Source organism: Xyrauchen texanus, chromosome 33, assembly GCF_025860055.1.
Source record: "Xyrauchen texanus isolate HMW12.3.18 chromosome 33, RBS_HiC_50CHRs, whole genome shotgun sequence".
NCBI lineage: Eukaryota > Metazoa > Chordata > Actinopteri > Cypriniformes > Catostomidae > Xyrauchen > Xyrauchen texanus.
The window spans coordinates 6,250,933-6,271,959 of NC_068308.1; the positions used below are offsets into that span (position 1 = coordinate 6,250,933).

At 37.8% G+C, this 21,027-nt stretch overlaps 1 protein-coding gene across 1 annotated transcript in view; it reads left to right on the forward strand.

The window, feature by feature from the left end:
* Nucleotides 1-3,592: 3,592 nt before the first annotated feature.
* LOC127627227 (SUN domain-containing protein 1-like) overlaps nucleotides 3,593-21,027 on the forward strand; it is a 65,878-nt gene continuing 48,443 nt past the window's right edge. Inside the window, exons 1-5 of the mRNA XM_052103571.1 lie at nucleotides 3,593-3,725; nucleotides 13,294-13,320; nucleotides 15,121-15,169; nucleotides 15,957-16,012; nucleotides 16,151-16,296. Of these exons, the coding sequence (XP_051959531.1) occupies nucleotides 3,593-3,725; nucleotides 13,294-13,320; nucleotides 15,121-15,169; nucleotides 15,957-16,012; nucleotides 16,151-16,296 (411 nt within the window). The remainder of the gene's footprint in view (nucleotides 3,726-13,293; nucleotides 13,321-15,120; nucleotides 15,170-15,956; nucleotides 16,013-16,150; nucleotides 16,297-21,027) is intronic.

Consider the following 21,027-nt stretch of genomic DNA (forward strand, 5'->3'; position numbering starts at 1 on the left):
AGGAGGTGGCCATACCCCTAGTTGAGTGGGCTCGTAGTTCTGACGGGTGTTGCAAATTCCCACTTTTGTAACTCCAATACAATCGCTGCAACAACCTCAGTGAGAGAGATGCTGGTGGGAAATACGTTTACACTTATGAGTGTCAGCCCACGAAATAAAGATCTGATTATTTTTCCTTTGTGCTCTTGTGAAAGCTCGTCTTAAACCACTGAAACAGAGTGTAACCGTTGCGCATCTCTCATAAACTGACATATCAGTGGTTCACACATCGTTCCCGACTCTAGCCCCACATGACATGCCAAAATAGCTGCCAGGTAAACCTTTACAGTTGATAAGGCTCTACCCATATCTAACAAATCTTGTAGAAAACAGAACGTCAGTCACTGAACACAAAAATGGAATGACTTGTCTATGCATGCACCACCATTCAAACACTCCCCATCTGTGATCATACAAAGAGCGCAAAAAGACCGCCTTAGTGCTCTGAATCATCTCAATCACTTTAAGGGGAAACTCGTTGACATTTCGAATCAACCGCTCACGGGCCAGGCCTAGAGGGCCTTCATGTGTGGGGAGGGGTGAAATATTTCCCCACACACTTGAGAAAGGAGGTCTCTGCATTCAGTGAATGCCCATATTCCCTGGACATTGGTCACTGTAGAGACTGCTGCTCCACAAAGTTGGCCTCTGCACCACTGTAGTTGTTGTGAACGAACACCCCCTTGCCGGTTTATGTAAACTACCATCGTAGTGTTGTCTGTTCTGACTAACAAATTGCAGCCTTGGAGGAACTGTACAAAGTGTCTAATAGCTCGAGGTATTTCATACGTTTCTCCATGTGGAACGGAGACCACACACCTCGCACTGTTCATCCCTCGAAGACCGCGCCCCAGCCCATGAGTGACATGTCCGTCGTCACCACCGTTCTTAAAATAATCAGATGTAACAGGGTCCCTTTCCTGTGAAAAGATAGGGTTCTCCTTTGACAAAGATTCCATACACACACCTGGGAAATTATTAAACTGTAACACAATTTTTTGTTCCTGGGTAGTAAGTGTTATTCCTTATGACTCAAAAATATAGAAAATGGCTTTTTTTTCCCCATAAACTTTGCTTTTGTGACCAGAACAGTGATATATTGAAATGTACCTATTTCCAATGAGAAAATGGGCAAATTTGTGTCTTTTTAATTCACAAAGTCAGAAAAAACAACATATGAATTCAAATTAACATGTAAAGTAATAGAAAAATGACTACAGAAGATTTAGATGGGAGTCGTTTTTCGAGATTGATGATTATAATGTAAAAAGAGTGAGCCAGGGAACGAGACGTGTATTTGTTACCATTATGGAGCAGCACTGCTTTGAGGCTCCTGGATGAGGTTTCAATGAAGAGGCACCACTCATTCTGGTTACAGGTGATTCTGATTGCATCAAATAGACTTGTCACATTATGGCAGAAGCAGAGCCCGTCTTGATGGGTGAAGAAGCTGGAAAAAGGTTGGTGATGCTTTCTCTGATCTGCACACTTCATCCAACAAGTTCCTTGCTTGAGCCTAGATGTCAAAAGCTTGGCATTGGACTTCTCTAATCAAGTCGTTGAGGTCTTTTTGGTTGGGATAGTATGGGTGTCTCTCCTCACCTCCACCTCTGAAATTGTCATCCGCATCTACAACGTCTTCCTCACCCTCTGACTTGCTGCTCTGTTCTAAAGACAGCTGCTCTCTCTCCGGAAGAGTGGGTATGGGGAGCTCATGGCAGTGTGGCACCGGGACAATGGATGAAGGACGGTCCGGATATGTAATAGCAGGTGCATTCTTGCCAGTCTGATGTTTGGAAGGGTCCGCCATGCAGAAGTAGCAGTTGCTTGAGTGGTCAGTGGGTTCCGACCAAATTCTTGGGATAGCGAACTTCATGGATCTCTTTTCCCCTCTGTACCATACCATCCTACAAAACTACATTTATTTCACCCATGACTAATGTGTAAGAGATATTTTTACAATAATGCCTCAAGAGTGACCGATTGAGGAAGAACCAATTGACAATGTCTTTCAGAATGACCGACAATCGTAGCGATCAGAAAGTCCCACCTCCCTTTGTTTATAGAATGCTGTAGCTCACTGCTGCCCCATTCTCGACATATCTCTTCACTGTACCTGTCTACATGGAGGGCATGGATCTCCCTCTCTGAAAAAGGGAGATACAAATGTGAAATGATTTAATGCATTCCTGTGAAAGAACTGAGTTCAGACTGAGACACAGATAGGTTATTTCTTGGGTGGGAGCCAGACAGCTCTTCACTTGGTTTATTCTGAAACCCAAGTTCATCAGGTGTAAAACTAGTGTCCCTGTTTCCTCATTCGCTTGCTGTTGTAATTGTGCTCAAAGAAGCAGTTTGTCCAGATAAGCTGACACACTGATGACCAAATGTCCTGTCAAAGAAGCAGTTTGTCCAGATAAGCTGACACACTGATGCCCAAATGTCCTTATGGGGTCAGATCAGCCTCCACACATTTGCTGAATACTCGCAGTGCAAGAGACGATCCAAAGATGTTCATCCTCCTCTTCATAATAATCTTTTAGAAAATGGGGGGACAACTCATCATCATCCTCATCCTTTCCCTGTGTTCTTACAGTTTTTGTTGTTCTGTAAACTCATTTGTAACCACAGAGCAGTGTCAGACAATGCTGTCAGCAAATAAAATCCTATTTTTATTTGTCAGCTTCCACAAACTTCACGGGGAAGCGAGCGAGAATGGCGCAGCAGCGAGCTGCAGTGGTCTAGATACAAGGGAGGTGGCACTCCCTGATCGCTGATTCTGACAGACATTTGCTGTATTTTCACATTTCCTACACACTATTTACTTGATTGACTACAATAGGAATTTATAACAGACACACCTGCGGTCCGTTTTTCATCTGTCACTCAATGCATCTTAGATGATAAGATGTATACCAGATCTACTAATCATGTAATTCCCCTCTAGTTCAGTTGGTTCTTTAAGCGCACACTCTGTTTTGATCTGGATAGTTGTCTGAGATAATTGGGCTTTTCCTGTTTTTCCTGAAAAGAACACCGGCGACAAGACAGGCTAATTTAATGACCACAAAGTTCAGAAAAAAATGTATTGTATAAATCATTTATTTAATTATTGTTATAGGCTTGTATGATCAATTTTATTTTGGAGATATACATTTCAGATAGCATTTAGCTTTTTTAATTTAGGCCAATACATTAAAAGTTATATGAAATGATATTTCTTTATAAATAAATGTATAGGCCTATAGATATTTAGTGAGAGCTTTCAACATTAATGCCAGCCAATTTGTATATAAAATAACAGTTACATTTATTTTTAATTGCATTGTCTTTTCATTTTTCTTCTCTTTTTTCAATAATATCCTATATTATTTTTAATAGTATTAAGTATTGAAGTAGCTTTCAAATGAAATTAATATAAAAGCTTTTATATTTTTTTAAGGGGTCATGTCATGTCCTTTTTTAATTATTTTAATATGTTCCTTTAAGTTCACTTATAATATCAGTGAAGATTTTTTGCACAATAAATGATCATACAGTATATTTCCAAAACATGGTGATTTTTCACCCTCATTCTCTGTCAGTAAACGCTATTTTGATTGGCTCTCTGCTCTTGACTGACCTGCTCTCTCTACTTACCATCTTACTGCTCACCATTACTGGGGAGGCCACGGAAGTGATTAAAGGTAAGGTAGGCATTGATGTGTTGTTGTGGAGGCAGTCAGAAGCCAATGTCTACCACAGTGTGACATCACAATGTGGCAGAAGTAGAGAATGAGTCGTTTTGGCAGCTTTGGTTTAACAAATGCTGTTATTAAAATTAACAAGTGAATTACGCAGTGATATATCAGCTGTTTTATATTTTCATCACATTCTGAATTTGATTCCAGCAGTCTTCTTGAGCTCTAGCAGCCGCGGTGTTTCTTCTTGCTGTGTAAATGTCTTTTAATTTTCGTAATAATTGTACAGTGATCCCTTGTGCTGTGTAAATTATGCATTTTAATTTTTCTTATTTTTAATAACAATCTCTTGTCCTTATTTTTTCATGATGACCTTCAGCCGAGAGGTTAATCCCTCATACACGATTGGCTGTTCACAGCAAACTCAATCGTGTGCATACGCACCTGAACTAATCTTAAACTCTGGATCAAAGCCTGAGTTGACAAAGAAAGTTCATGAGCATTGCATGGTACCAGTTAAGCCTGATTGGTTTGGTTTTGTCAAATCCAATGCAATCCTATAACCCCTGAGTTTGTTCAACTAACTTCATGGTACAGGCCCCTGTTATCATAGAGTACTGGTAACTAGACTAACTACATTTTACTATTTTTGTGGCTCGTTATTTATATCACCAAAGGTTCCTGGTGAAAATAAAAACCACTAAATGTGCTACTGTATTTACTTTCATTCTCTTCCATACAAATCTTGAATAAATTGGCAAATTATAATTTCCTACACTACCCTTTCCTCACATAATGCTATTTTATGAAATTCTAAACCCTTAAAGGGATAGTTTACCCAAAAATGAAAATGTTCTCATCATTTACTGTCATGCTATCCCAGACGTGAATGACTTTCTTCTGCTGAACACAAATTAAGATTTTTAGGAGAATATCTCAGCTCTGTTGGTTCTTTCAATGCATGTGAATGATAGCCAGAAATCTGAAGGTCCAAAAGTCAAGTCATTTTTATTTGTATAGAACCTTTCACAACACACATAGTTTCAAAGCATCTTTACAGAAGATAAAACTGTAATGTCTATGAGTCATCATTGTGTAGTTTAATAAAATACGATTGTGAATTGTTTAAAAAGTAATTCAATTTTAATTGTATTTATAACCCCAGTGAGCAAGCCGAAGGCGACTAAAAACATATGAAAGCAGCATAAACGTAATCCATAAGACTCTAGTGGTTAAATCCATCTTCAAATGCGATACAAGTGTGGGTGAAAAATGGATCAATAGTAGTCCTTTTTTTACTATAAATCTCCACTTTCACGTCTGAAAGTCACATGTGGTACCTGTTTAGTTTCACTTTCACATCTGAAAGTGAAAGTGGAGATTTTTCACTTTTCTGTTTCTCACAAACACTTATCACTTCTCTTTTGAAGATATGGATTTAACCACTGGAGTCTTATGGACTATTTTATGCTGCTTTTATCTGCTTTATGTACCTTCCAATTTCTGCATTGAAAGAACCAATTTCTGGTCACCATTCCCTTGCATTGAAAGGACCAACAGAGTAGAGATATTCTTCTAAAAATCTTGTATAGAACTGGCATGGCATGTGGGTGTGTAAATGATGAGAGGGTGGTCATTTTTGGGGGAACTATCCCTTTAAAGTGCCTGACTTGTATGGCGATATATTTAAAAGTTTTCATTACTTAACCAAGTTTACAAGCTTCAAGAGATCAAATTGCATGGTATCTCAACTGATAAGAGCATTGCACTTGCAATGCAACAGACCTGGTTATGAGTTCTGAAGAGTGTGTGATTCGACATACATTCAGATCCATAAATATTGGGACATCAACACAATTCTAATCTTTTTGGCTCTATACACCACCACAATGGATTTGAAATGAAACGAACAAGATGTGCTTTAACTGCAGACTTTCAGCTTTTTTTAGGGTATTTACATCCAAATCAGGTGAACGGTGTAGGAATTACACCAGTTTGTATATGTGCCTCCCACTTTTTAAGGGACAAAAGTAATGGGACAATTGGCTGCTCAGCTGTTCCGTGGCCAGGAGTGTGTTATTCCCTCATTATCCCATTTACAAGGAGCAGATAAAAGGTCCAGAGTTCATTTCAAGTGTGCTATTTGCATTTGGAATCTGTTGCGGTCAACTCTCAATATGAGATCCAAAGAGCCGTCACAGTGAAGCAAGCCATCATTAGGCTGAAAAATCAAAACAAACCCATCAGAGAGATAGCAAAAACTTTAGGTGTGGCCAAATCAACTGTTTGGAACATTCTTAAAAAGAAAGAATGCACCGGTGAGCTCAGCAACACCAAAAGATCCAGAAGACCACGGAAAACAACTGTGGTGGATGACCGAAGAATTCTTTCCCTGGTGAAGAAAACACCCTTCACAACAGTTGGCCAGATCAAGAACACTCTCCAGAAGGTAAGTGTATGTGTGTCAACATTCAAGAGAAGACTTCACCAGAGTGAATACAGAGGGTTCACCACAAGATGTAAACCATTGGTGAGCCTCAAAAACAGGAAGGCCAGATTAGAGTTGGCCAAACAACATCTAAAAAAGCCTTCACAGTTCTGGAACAACATCCTATGAACAGATGAGACAAAGATCAACTTGTACCAGAGTGATGAGAAGAGTATGGAGAAGGAAAGGAACTGCTCATGATCCAAAGCATACCACCTCATCAGTGAAGCATGGTGGTGGTAGTGTCATGGCGTGGGCATGTATGGCTGCCAATGGAACTGGTTCTCTTGTATTTATTGATGATGTGACTGCTGACAAAAGCAGCAGGATGAATTCTGAAGTATTTCGGGCTATATTATCTGCTCATATTCAGCCAAATGCTTCAGAACTCATTGGACGGCGCTTCACAATACAGATGGACAATGACCACAAAAGCAACCAAAGAGTTTTTTAAGGGAAAGAAGTGGAATGTTTTGCAATGGCCAAGTCAATCACCTGACCTGAATCTGATTGAGCATACTGAAGACAAAACTGAAGGGAAAATGCCCCAAGAACAAGCAGGAACTGAAGACAGTTGCAGTAGAGGCCTGGCAGAGCATCACCAGGGATGAAACCCAGCATCTGGTGATGTCTATGCATTCCAGAATTCAGGCTGTAATTGACTGCAAAGGATTTGCAACCAAGTATTAAAAAGTGAAAGTTTGATTTATGATTGTTAATCTGTCCCATTACTTTTGGTCCCTTAAAAAGTGGGAGGCACATATACAAACGGTTGTAATTCCTACACTGTTCACCTGATTTGGATGTAAATGCCCTCAAATTAAAGCTGAAAGTCTGCAGTTAAAGCACATCTTTTTCGTTTCATTTCAAATCCATTGTGGTGGTGTATAGAACCAAAAAGATTAGAATTGTGTCAATGTCCCAATATTTATGGACCTGACATATACACTCACCTAAAGGATTATTAGGAACACCTCTTCAATTTCTCATTAATGCAATTATCTAATCAACCAATCACATGGCAGTTGCTTCAATGCATTTAGGGGTGTGGTCCTGGTCAAGACAATCTCCTGAACTCCAAACTGAATGTCAGAATGGGAAAGAAAGGTGATTTAAGCAATTTTGAGTGTGGCATGGTTGTTGGTGCCAGACGGGCCGGTCTGAGTATTTCACAATCTGCTCAGTTACTGGGATTTTCACGCACAACCATTTCTAGGGTTTACAAAGAATGGTGTGAAAGGGAAAAATATCCAGTATGCGGCAGACCTGTGGGCGAAAATGCCTTGTTGATGCTAGAGGTCAGAGGAGAATGGGCCGACTGATTCAAGCTGATAGAAGAGCAACTTTGCCTGAAATAAACACTCGTTACAACCGAGGTATGCAGCTAAGCATTTGTGAAGCCACAACACGCACAACCTTGAGGCGGATGGGCTACAACAGCAGAAGACCCCACCGGGTACCACTCATCTCCACTACAAATAGGAAAAAGAGGCTACAATTTGCAAGAGCTCACCAAAATTGGACAGTTGAAGACTGGAAAAATGTTGCCTGGTCTGATGAGTCTCGACTTCTGTTGAGACATTCAGATGGTAGAGTCAGAATTTGGCGTAAACAGAATGAGAACATGGATCCATCATGCCTTGTTACCACTGTGCAGGCTGGTGGTGGTGGTGTAATGGTGTGGGGGATGTTTTCTTGGCACACTTTAGGCCCCTTAGTGCCAATTGGGCATCGTTTAAATGCCACGGCCTACCTGAGCATTGTTTCTGACCATGTCCATCCCTTTATGGCCACCATGTACCCATCCTCTGATGGCTACTTCCAGCAGGATAATGCACCATGTCACAAAGCTCGAATCATTTCAAATTGGTTTCTTGAACATGACAATGAGTTCACTGTACTAAAATGGCCCCCACAGTCACCAGATCTCAACCCAATAGAGCATCTTTGGGATGTGGTGGAACAGGAGCTTCGTGCCCTGGATGTGCATCCCACAAATCTCCATCAACTGCAAGATGCTATCCTATCAATATGGGCCAACATTTCTAAAGAATGCTTTCAGCACCTTGTTGAATCAATGTCATGTAGAATTAAGGCAGTTCTGAAGGCGAAAGGGGTCAAACACAGTATTAGTATGGTGTTCCTAATAATCCTTTAGGTGAGTGTGTGTGATATATATATATATATATATATATATATATATATATATATATATATATATATATAAACAGCTTCACTTGCACTTTTAAAATATTAATGAAATGTTTGCTACAAAGGTTGCAAAACTGAAACTTAATCAAGCCAAGTACCGCCACAAGTAATTGTCCTGAAACTGATGGGTTGGACTTTTTTATTTGCAGCAAGATTCAGCATTCTTTGTTTTGCTTTAAGACCGAATATGTATTCAAATAGGATATAATAGAGGAGATGAGATAGGGCCATTGTACATGTTATGTTCAAAACAGCTACATGGAGTATTTTTTAAACCTGAACTACTTTTAACATGACACTGCGTCTATGTATAGGCTGAGAAAAAAACGTGCTAGGTGGTAGCCAACAATAATAAAATTGAAGAAATAGTCTGTTACACTTGAGTGTAATTTGCCAAATATGACATCCTAAATTGTGGAAAAAAAAAAAAAAACATTTAATTCTGACATTTACTCACCCTCATAAAACACTTGAGTTTCTTCCTTATGTGGAATACAAAATAAGTTTGAATGAATATCACATGATTTTGATATAACACTCACTTTAATGCTTGAATAGGATCCAAAAGTGATCTAAAGGTTATTCAGGTTATTAAATCCAAGGGTTTGCATACTTTTTCCACCTAGTGGGACATGATCCGAAATTTATATACATTTTCTGAGAAAATCTTTACGTTCATTGCATATTCTTGAGCGCTATGAGAGAAGCTTGTTAACATGCTTAGCACTAAAGTAAATACAAGCTGTCAAAAATTGCACAAAAAAATGCCTTAAATTTTGGGTTGTTTCTCATCTGAATGTATTGCATGCCCCCAGAAGACTTGAAATTATGCGCATGAGCAACATGGAACTACTTTTGATACTTCTGCTTTTATGGTGGTTTCACACTTTGATTCGATTTCTTGGACTGAGTTTGTTTCCTTCAGCTCCCAGTGGTCTCTGTTCACATCATATTTGTTGGGTCCGAACCACGGTCCGATTATGTCATCAACTTGAGTACAGCGACAGCTGTTTACCACTGTAACTAGGTAACAACTCGAAGATCTCACTGTTGTAATGCTGGGAAGAAGTGAAGAGAGCTGGATCTAGGTGCAGCTAAGGATTTTAATGAAAATAAACAAATACAAATAACTGGTAGACACAGGAACAAATAAAACATCCACGATGGGAAACAAAAACATGAATGGGAGCAAACATCTACGAAGGGCATTGGTTAAACACGGGAGGCCAAACACATGCAACAACTGACAACGAATGATACAAACAACAGGGCTTTAAATACACAAAGTATAATGACTAAATGAAACACAGATGAGGACAATGAAGGACAGCTGGCAAAGATGAGAGCAGGGAATTATGGGAAGTGTAGTCCGGGAACAGATGACGGGAGAAACACAGGGCAGACAACAGCGAATCGTGACAACTGTGTTGAGTGAAGTGTAAAAGTTTGTCTTTTTTGGGATTTACCCCAAAAACTTGCCAAACACAGAACAACACTTGTGTTTGCATTGAATGTGCAACTATATGAAGAATATTAGCGTTTGTCTGCCGCAAGCCTGCTGATGCATTTCAAGAGATATGAAGAATGTGAGCAGGTAGGAGATACCATAATAATTGCGATCGCGAGCCTGCAAAGACGTGAATTATACGTCATCAAGCGGTCTACTTCCGTAATTTGGTACGATTGTGTTAATACCAGCAGTGAACCATACTGGAGTTCACATGAACCGTACTCCAGACCACCTTTTCAAGTGGACTTGGTTGCAGTTCATGTTTACGCACCCGTGTTCGGAAAACACAGTTCACATTATACAAATGAACCAAACTTGGACATCTTTCGACCCCAGGTGTGCACCAAAAGTGCTAGTGTAAAAGAACCCTTATAGTGAGGCACTATTCACTGCCATGGTATTGAAAAGATGTCAGTGAAATCTATTAAAATGTCTTCATTTGTGTTTTGCATAAGAAGTCATATGGTTTTGAAACAACATTAGGGTGAGTAAATTATGACAGAATTTTTAGGTAGTGCTTTACAATAAGGTTGTTCTGTATTTGTAAACGTTAATTACCTATGTTAGTTAACATGAACTAACAATAAGCAAAATACTTTTACTGCACTTATTATTCTTGGTTAATGTTAATTGTAACACGTTACAATAAAGTTCCGTTAATACAGTTGCTTATTGTTAATTGACGTTAGTTCATAGTGCATTATCTAATATTTTAACAACAATAAGGTTCCATTCATTAACTATATATATATATATATATATATATATATATATATATATATATATATATATATATATATAAAATATTAACTAACTGTTGACTATCAAATGCATTCAGCATCAGGTATCATGAACTAACAAAACTTTTTTTACAGCATTTTTTTAATCTTTATTAATGTTAATAAAAATATTTTTCATTGTTAGTTAATGTTAGTTCATAGTGCATTGACTAATGTTAACATATACAACTTTAAATTTAAAAAATGAATTTTGTTGAAATTTAGATTAACCAAGATTTATAAATGTTGTAAAATTGTTGTTCATGTTAACTAATGTTGGCAAATGGAACCTTTTTGTAAAATGTTACCACTAATGTTAATAAATACAGCTTTTAATTTAAAAAAATGTGTTACTAAATGTTGAAATTAAAATCAACCAAAATGAACAAATGCTGTAAAATATTTTGCATCATTCATGTTAACTAATGTTAGCAAACGGAACCTTATTGTAGTGTTACTATTTTAATTTCAACATATATTTGTTAAAATAAGTTAATGCACTATGAACATACAATGAGCAATTGTATTTTCATAAACTGAACTTAAGCAAGATTAGTAAATGCTTTAAAATATATATGGAATAAAATATTGTTCATTAGTCCTGGGCGATATGCAAGAAATATGTTCATTATACTTTTATAAAACAAAATATTGGGATATCTAATTACATAGTCAACCCCCTAGCCAATGGGGATATTGTGAATATTCATGCTTTATTGATTTAATTGATTTTGCTTTTAAAATTTAAATTAATTTATTGAATCAAAAACTTACAACAAATATATTAATACATTTAAATTGCACTTCAAATGACAAAGTTGTCAAAAAATCTTATATATAACCACCCTTCAATTTGACTACCTCAAGTATCCGTCTACAACAGGTGGGAAATTACTAATGCAAATTATGATCTAAAGACAATTAAAAATGTAAACGATAATAATGATGATAATAATAATAATTGAAAAATAAATCTATTTTAGGTTCAAGGTGTACTTGTTTAGGTTGTATGCACATGTATTGGCCATAAAGTGAACCTGCAGTTGCATTAACAATGCATTTTAAGCTCGAACTGCTCCATGGAAATAAAGCAAACTAAATTTCGAGCACCTTCTGATATGGTCTGAGGTAATTTGCAGCATTCTCATACATGACACTATTCTTGCGAACAGTTTTCAGATGACTGAAACGGAAGAGTGAAAACTTTACATGCGAGTGTTCCATGAGACACATTCCCGCTGCACGCCTCTGAACAAACAGCGGCTCTGGGACACTCATTGATGGCTTTTCTTTCATCTGTTCTTAAAAATATAATAGTGTGTTTCTCCAAGTGAGTGTCTTTGTGTGTAACAGAATTTATTATCATGTGTCGCTGTCATGACACATCTTAGGTTAGTCTGCCACAGTGGCAGGTAGATGTCATGCGAATGGCGGGTAGCAAAATTACCCGCCATTCGCATAATATAGGCTACCCGCATTTGGCGGGTGCTTATTTCATACCCTGGGCTACTATTTATTATATTTGTTGACTTCCAGCTTCATGGATTTGTACTAACTTGATGCTGTCAATCGTCGCCTGTCATTGAGTGTCGCTTTTGGCATCGGGATAATTGTCTAATTTCGTCGATATTCGATTACATCGTCCTATTACCCAGCTCTATTGTCCATTTGTTTATGATGCCCAAGACATTTACTAATGTTAACAACCTTACTAAACCTTACTTTAGTGTTACCAATTTAGAATTTTGGCTGAACCTTTCCTTTCTGTGGGTGTGATGAAGGCGTAGGATCGCAAGATTAGAGACCAAAACAATTTCGAGAACCCCTACCCTAGAGCTTATTAAAACTTGCATATTATGTGATGAAGACAATGTAAAGGTGCTAATTTATTAGCATCTAGCCTTTCAGTCATCACAAACAATTATTACAGCCCTACAATAATAATCATTTAAAAAGTTAAATTTTTTTTAAATCTGGACATACCACTGTGTGGTATCACTGGTCTCTTTGCTCTTTAGGATTTGCATCTGAGCACCTGTTTCTTTCTCTCTCTCTCTCTCTCTCTCTCTCTCTCTCTCTTAACTATTTCATTAGAGTGTTGAGGACTTTATTCCAGGTTCTGTACTTGTCACTCAGTATGTTTAAACCATCATCAGACATCCAGACACCTTTGGGCTTTCTGAATAATCAGATTAACCATTCTCACTCACACTTGGTTGCTTTCAACAGGGTGCTTTAGTCACTACACCTGATGGATGTAGACTTTCTTTTTTGTTTATAGATTATTTTCTAGTCACTGTAACTTTTGAAAGATTTATTTCCTTGCAGATGTTTCTGCCCTAGACATATGGTGAACTGCACATAAACAAATGCACCTCTCCAGCATGAGCACTGCCTTGTTTACATGCAAATGTTTGTCTGTTGGAGTCTGTTTGTGCAGTGCTCTGATTGGAGGACTGAAGGGAGACTGAGGGTTAAAATACTCAAAGTCTGAAGGGCTCTTGATTTTATATTTTGGTTGTTTGTTTTCTTTTCCATCCATTGTTGGCAATGAGAGATACCACAGCACTATGAGTTTTTAAAGAGATCAACCTAAGTTAACCGGTGTTCTGTGTAAGTATATCTCAACACCCAGATTCTTGACTTTCTGTAGCTGTATTTAGTCATACTTTTATGTTTGTGTATTATTGATTTGCTTGTTGGCTTGTCTGTACTTATAAATGACTCCTTTGTTGGGTATACATATGACCTCTGTTCCTACACCTGTGTTTTAAGCCATAATAAGAATGTTCCTTATATATGTTGCCTTTTGGGCAGCATCACCTGTGTCCTTCATGGTTAAGGTATTCCTAGAATGCATTGTGACGAATTCAGTAAGAAATCTGAAAGCAAGCAAGAGAAATGTTGATGATACTTAATTGATTCAATTAAGTAAATATGCCTTGTTTTGGGCATTGTAATCAAATGTACGCAATTCTAACAGTTGACGACTGCAAACGGAAGCACAATTTGGCAACGAGTGCCCAGCCTCCTCAGGAAGATGAGCCTGTTAGGACCTTATGGTGGCTCAAAGTTTCTACAGGTTATATAATCATCACTACTCACCCTTAATCTTGATCCTTCGAAGTGAATCTGGTGAGGAATAGTTCACTCAAATGAAAATGTTGACATTTATTCACCCGTGTTGTTCCAAACCCATATGACTTTTCTTATATGGAACACAAAAGATTAATTTTTGAAGGATATCCCTGCCACGCTTCGCTCTGAAATTACATAAAAACAAAGTGGTCCTTCATTCATGCCTTTTTTTATTTCTAGTCTTCTGAAGCCATGCAGTAAATCTTGCCATGCACCCCTTTTGCAGTCATTAGAGAATTGGAGTTGTCCGAATGGGGAATCTTTTCCAAGAATCTGTTGATTCAGTTTGCAAAACAACTTTGATATATTTATGAATCAGACCAATGAACAGCCCACTGCAGGGTAAGCTTTTCGGTGAATAGCGATTTAATGTGAGGCTAGTAAATTATCAAATAAAAAAATTTCTGTTTGTGGTGAACTATTCTGTAAAGCTCCTGTAAACTTTCAGGTTGCGTACAGTGCAATTTCTTTGCCTAGACTTTCCTTGACTCTGATGCTTCCATTTGGTAATCTCTTCCTTATCCACTTTGTGCAACCTTTGCCATATTTTTATCAGTTTGACACTGAGGACCATGTTTAATTAGTCACATACTTCATTGCTGTAACCCTATTTGCTGTTTAAGGTGGAGCGTCATTTCTTTGCATAAATCGCACATTATCTTTTTTTTAGAGTTTATTTTTTTATTTTTTCAGGGTTGGCCATTATATTTAGTACAAAGATTTCTGTACAGTACTTGTTTTCCGATACATCCAAGTCTCAGATTGCATTAAAAATCTGGAATTTTGTTCATTTAAATCAGGAATTAAAAAATGTAAAACAAATTATGCCGTACAATGGAGAAGAAATAGGATTCTACAGTTTTTTTTTTTTTTTGGTCAATGTCACAAATCTGCTTATTTGATAAGTGACTGTTAACATACCATGGGACATACCAAATACTAAGAAACTCTGAAATACATGTTCATTTTCCAGTTCAAATCAATTAATGCTGATAAATATAATTTGTAATTAATCATTTTGTATTAAAGAAATGCAGAATAGAAGCAGTTTCACTTGTGGTCTCAGATTTTTACCCCAACTGTATGTTCTATTAGTGTTTTTTATACTCTGGAATTTCACTGGGCCTGGCTTTTTACAGGAATTATACTTTTCATGAAAATGTCGAGGTGTAAATTATGTGCATGTTGCACTCTTGTGTGAGCATGATCTCTTGTTTGTGCACCCACTACTTTCTGAGCCCTTTATTCATCCTTACCCTGGGTGTTTGCTTACAGGGAAGGCAGCCTCAGGAAGCTGCTGGTGGCTAGACAATATCTTTTCCAAGTAAGTTTGTTTTCCAAGAGGTTCTTTCTTTACATGTGTAGAGATGGGGGTATTATTGATACATCAATTAACTGTTGTTAATTTTATTGGCTGTCACCTTTTAATAAATTTCAACACATACCTGTATGTGTTCACTAGTCTTTCAAGCAGTGGCTGAAACACTGATACAGTTATCCAACTTTTGTTGTGAGAGCAACACAAAATAAGTAAATACAATTGCTGCAAACAATTTAGTGGATTTGTAAAGTATGGCATGACGACAAACAAGTCTTCATTCATTTTTGGAGTTCTGGTGATGCAGAAATTCCACACTTTACCTTTAAATTTAGAAAGTAATGTCAGAAATGTTTTACAATCCACAGAATAAATATTTATAAAGATTTGTATCTGTATATTTTAATAAAGATATTTTCTGATTATAATAAACTTAAAATTCAGTGGCCTGTTTTTTTTTTTTTTAGGTTAAATTCACATGGCAGTACTAACATTAATGATCCAACTGCTTAATTTCAAAGACAACCAAAGACGCAACTCTTCCGTTATCACTTGATTCATTGTTAATCTACTAAAATTAGCTCTTTCTGTTGTCTACTTGTTCGTACTTTTGTACTTTTCTGAACAATTCTGGAACTTTGCAGCATTTCTCATCATCTACCTAGGACTAATCAGTTTGATAAATTTGGATGCTAAATGAATAAATGTCAATGACAATTGTCTGTCCATTTTCAGTAATTTTCTTCCGTAATAGCAGATAAAATATCTAACCAATTCTCCTTCTGTCTTGCAGGTATCTCCCTATGCTTTCAAAACTCAGATTTCTTGTACCTTTCCTTCTGTTTCTTAGTGAGTTTTTGGTTACCATGACTTATTGCTGGTCTAGATGAAAATATACGTATAGCCTGCAAAAAGATTCTCCATTATAATTTTTTCTGTAAATAGACTCAAGGATTGAATTATTTCCTCATCTGTCTGTCCGAATAGCTCTGTGGTACTGGGGTCCATCCGGATTGTTGGCCATGCTGCCTGTTGCTAGCATGAATTTGGCCTCTCACCCAATCCAACCAACCACTCAAACCTCCATGGGCAACACTGAGAATGGTCAAACTCCTGCTGACACTGATTCTCAGGTATTATATTTTGTTCCAAGAAATTGCTAGAACAGGGACTAAAGTATTTGAATCTGAATTTTGTTGATCTGAATTCTATCATTTTTTTTAGAGGTGGTTAACATTTTTTTTACAATTTAAACTGTGATACAATTACTAACATTTAGATAAATATTGTGTTTTCACCCAAATTATATCATGAGTAAACCTGCTCTACTGCCAATAGAAATACTGGACCCACTTTATATTAGGAGTCTTTAACTACTATGTACTTAAGCATTTGATAAAATGTACTTATTATGTACATATGTGTTGTTGCATTGTACTTACATTTAAAGTACATGTATTTAATTACACCGTTACCCCTAACCCTAAAACTTACCCCTAAACCTACCTCTACCTAACATCATTAGTAGCAAATATGAATCTTGTTAGAATTTGCAGAGCAATATGTAGTTGCACAATAAGTACATTGTATTGTATATACATAGTAGTTAAAGACACCAAATATAAAGTGGGTTCGAAATACGGTTCAAGAAAGAGTGTTCACACTTGAGTCTAAATAATAAAAAAATACAGTGAAACATAGAGGGGGGAAACACATTCACATCACCTTCACATTGTATCTGTTCAGTGTGTGTGTATGTGTGTGTGTGTTTTGTCCACTTTGTAATAGGGTCTCAGCCCACTTTTCATCATTATTTTTTGGAAAGCAATAATAAGAAATATAATTATGTATTCTAACAACAACAACAGTAATAACAATAATAACAACCATTATTAAATAGTACCCTATTTACGTAAAACTTTACAGTGTCCTTGTTATACATACAGTACATAATAATAACAGTAAATTATGCATAATTACAAGCAACTAACACTAAACTTAACCCTAACATTTAAACCTATAGTAAGTACTTGTTGTTAATTAATATAACTCTGTACTTGTGTAATTACACTGTAGCAAGGACACTGTAAAATAAAGTGTAACCCCATATTTTAATAATTTCTGAACTTGAATGCCCCATTGCTTTGCAGTCCAGTTAAACCCTATATACTTTTATTTTAGCAAAAGCTTTGTTTTTAGTTTGATTTTAGTTGAGTTGTCTGTGGCCTTTTTAAGCAGAGAAATGCACCCATCCAATCTTCTGCCCAGAAAAACCCAGTGTTATGAGGTTACTTTAGATTTGGCTTGTAACTTCGCGTCCAAGCATATTTGGAATTCGCAAATGTGCAACCAGTGAATCTAGAGTCCTCTTAATATAACACTCTCTGATCTTTAGCCTCACAGGTACAGAGAACAGGGCTGCACACATACAGTAAGTGCAGCAAGCAGCACATTCAGACTATTTATTTATTTAAATCACAGCCCTTGTGGTTTGTTAATCTATGTCGGATTGCAATTTTGATTAATCGTTTAGCCCTACTTTGCTCTGTCCAGTCAGTAGTGCCACGTTGTTAATTGGATCGCACCAAACTTGTTAAACTGAGCAGTGGATATTCATCCTCCTTTTGGGTTTCCATTTTTCATCCCCCTACTGTCCTATACTATATTAAACTGTGTCAAAGAATTATACTAGCTTTGTGATTGGCCAAAATGCTAATTTGGAACATGCAGTGTTTTTACAGATCCTTGAAAGTTTGGAAAATGCTTGATTTTCACATATAGGTTTTCAAGGTTTGAAATGTGCTTGAATTTTGAATATGTTCCTTGAAAATGCTTGATTGTTTTCCATAGGTTGTTGACAGTTATATCCATCCATCCATCCATCCATCCATCCATCCATCCATCTTCAACCGCTTATCCGAAGTCGGGTCGCGGGGGCAGCTGCTCCAGCTGGGGGCCCCAAACTTCCCTTTCCCGAGCCACATTAACCAGCTCTGACTGGGTGACCCCGAGGCGTTCCCAGGCCAGTGTGGAGATGTAATCTCTCCACCTAGTCCTGGGTCTTCCCCGAGGCCTCCTCCCAGCTGGACGTGCCTGAAACACCTCCCTAGGGAGGCGGCCAGGGGGCATCCTTACCAGATGCCCAAACCACCTCAACTGACTCCTTTCAACGCAAAGGAGCAGCGGCTCTACTCCGAGCTCCTCACGGATGACTGAGCTCCTCACCCTATCTCTAAGGGAGAAGCCCGCCACCCTTCTGAGGAAGCCCATTTCGGCCGCTTGTACTCACGACCTAGTTCTTTTGGTCATGACCCAACCTTCATGACCATAGGTGAGGGTAGGAACAAAAATTGACCGGTAGATCGAGAGCTTTGCCTTTCGGCTCAGCTCTCTTTTCGTGACAACGGTGCGATAGAGCGAGTGCAATACCGCCCCTGCTGCCCCGACTCTCCGGCCAACCTCCCGCTCCATTGTCCCCTCACTCGTGAACAAGACCCCGAGGTACTTGAACTCCTTCACTTGGGGCAAAACCTCATTCCCTACCTGGAGTACGCACTCCATCGGTTTCCTGCTGGGAACCATGGCCTCAGATGTAGAGATGCTGTAGTATATTTTTTATCAAGTTAAATTGTTGTTTTATACCACAGTTATGTCTGAGGGGCAAACATGCAGTTTACTGTGTGTAAAGGCCTGTGACGTGATGAATATGTGCTCACATAGGTTTTACTATTTGACTGTGTGTGCAGAAACATAAATAGCATTACTTAGGGGGGAGAATTGATCTCTTCCAAAGGACATTCTGTTACTTCTTAATATGGTCAAGACCAGAGTCAATGAAGAGCATGATGGATAATACATGTAAGCCCCACCTTGTTTGAGGAGATGTATTTAAGTAAAACCAAACCAGAGATGCTTCAGTTGTTGTTGGTACTGTGGTTTCACCGTAGGCAACTCGGCTTTATTGTGTGATAATAAAGTCTATTCTTCTGAAATCAAAACCCCAAAGATGCTGAGTGATTTTTCACAAAATTGGCATGAAAAACTACTACAATTGGCGCCGAACAGCGACAGAAGAGAGCAGAGTCGTTACATCGCGGGCTGGCTGGGAAAGCAAACACAAACACGGTGGCCACCATTAAGAGGTAAGCATATTTTGCTTATAAACGTTTGTGTTACTTGCCAGTTTGCCTGTGGTGGTAAGAACGCTCAAAAAGCTCTTCTAAACCAATAAAGAAAGGAAAATATGAATAAAGGGTTTTGATTCCAGAAGAAATAATTGCATGCAATGATGCATGCAACAGCTTATTTGCTGTTAAGGGCTTAGATGAAATAACAGTAAATAAGGGCAGATAAAGTTTAAGAAAATATTAATATAGGCATATGCGGATACCGCTCTTGGGAAATATTAATATAAGAGGTCTGAATAGGCATATGCGGATACCGCTCTTGGGAAATATTAATATAAGAGGTCTGAATAGGCATATGCGGATACCGCTCTTGGGAAATATTAATATAAGAGGTCTGAATAGGCATATGCGGATACCGCTCTTGGGAAATATTAATATAAGAGGTCTGAATAGGCATATGCGGATACCGCTCTTGGGAAATATTAATATAAGAGGTCTGAATAGGCATATGCGGATACCGCTCTTGGGAAATATTAATATAAGAGGTCTGAATAGGCATATGCGGATACCGCTCTTGGGAAATATTAATATAAGAGGTCTGAATAGGCATATGCGGATACCGCTCTTGGGAAATATTAATATAAGAGGTCTGAATAGGCATATGCGGATACCGCTCTTGGGAAATATTAATATAAGAGGTCTGAATAGGCATATGCGGATACCGCTCTTGGGAAATATTAATATAAGAGGTCTGAATAGGCATATGCGGATACCGCTCTTTGGAAATATTAATATAAGAGGTCTGAATAGGCATATGCGGATACCGCTCTTGGAAAATATTAATATAAGAGGTCTGAATAGGCATATGCGGATACCGCTCTTGGGAAATATTAATATAAGAGGTCTGAATAGGCATATGCGGATATCGCTCTTGGGAAATATTAATATAAGAGGTCTGAATAGGCATATGCGGATACCGCTCTTGGGAAATATTAATATAAGAGGTCTGAATAGGCATATGCGGATACAGCTCTTTGGAAATATTAATATAAGAGGTCTGAATAGGCATATGCGGATACAGCTCTTGGGAAATATTAATATAAGAGGTCTGAATAGGCATATGCGGATACCGCTCATGGAAAATATTAATATAAGAGGTCTGAATAGGCATATGCGGATACCGCTCTTGGGAAATATTAATATAAGAGGTCTGAATAGGCATATGCGGATACCGCTCTTGGGAAATATTAATATAAGAGGTCTGAATAGGCATATGCGGATACAGCTCTTGGGAAATATTAATATAAGAGGTCTGAATAGGCATATGCGGATACCGCTCTTGGGAAATATTAATATAAGAGGTCTGAATAGGCATATGCGGATACCGCTCTTGGGAAATATTAATATAAGAGGTCTGAATAGGCATATGCGGATACCGCTCTTGGGAAATATTAATATAAGAGGTCTGAATAGGCATAAAAGATTAAAAAGTAAATAGATAAATTACTAATAATAAATCCTGCAGGTCACCTAAGAGGGGTGAAAAGTTGTCGTTCACTGTGTTAAGGAAGTGAATCAGTGATGGTAAAATAGGGGTGTTTTAGAATTTTAGTGTATCTTCTGAGAGCTCTGTGTTTATAAAGGCCTTGTGTTTGTAATAAGTGTAATATTTCTGTGCTTGTAAGAATAATTGTGGTTCAAAGAGTGTGCAGAGTGAATGTGTATGAAAAAGTATGA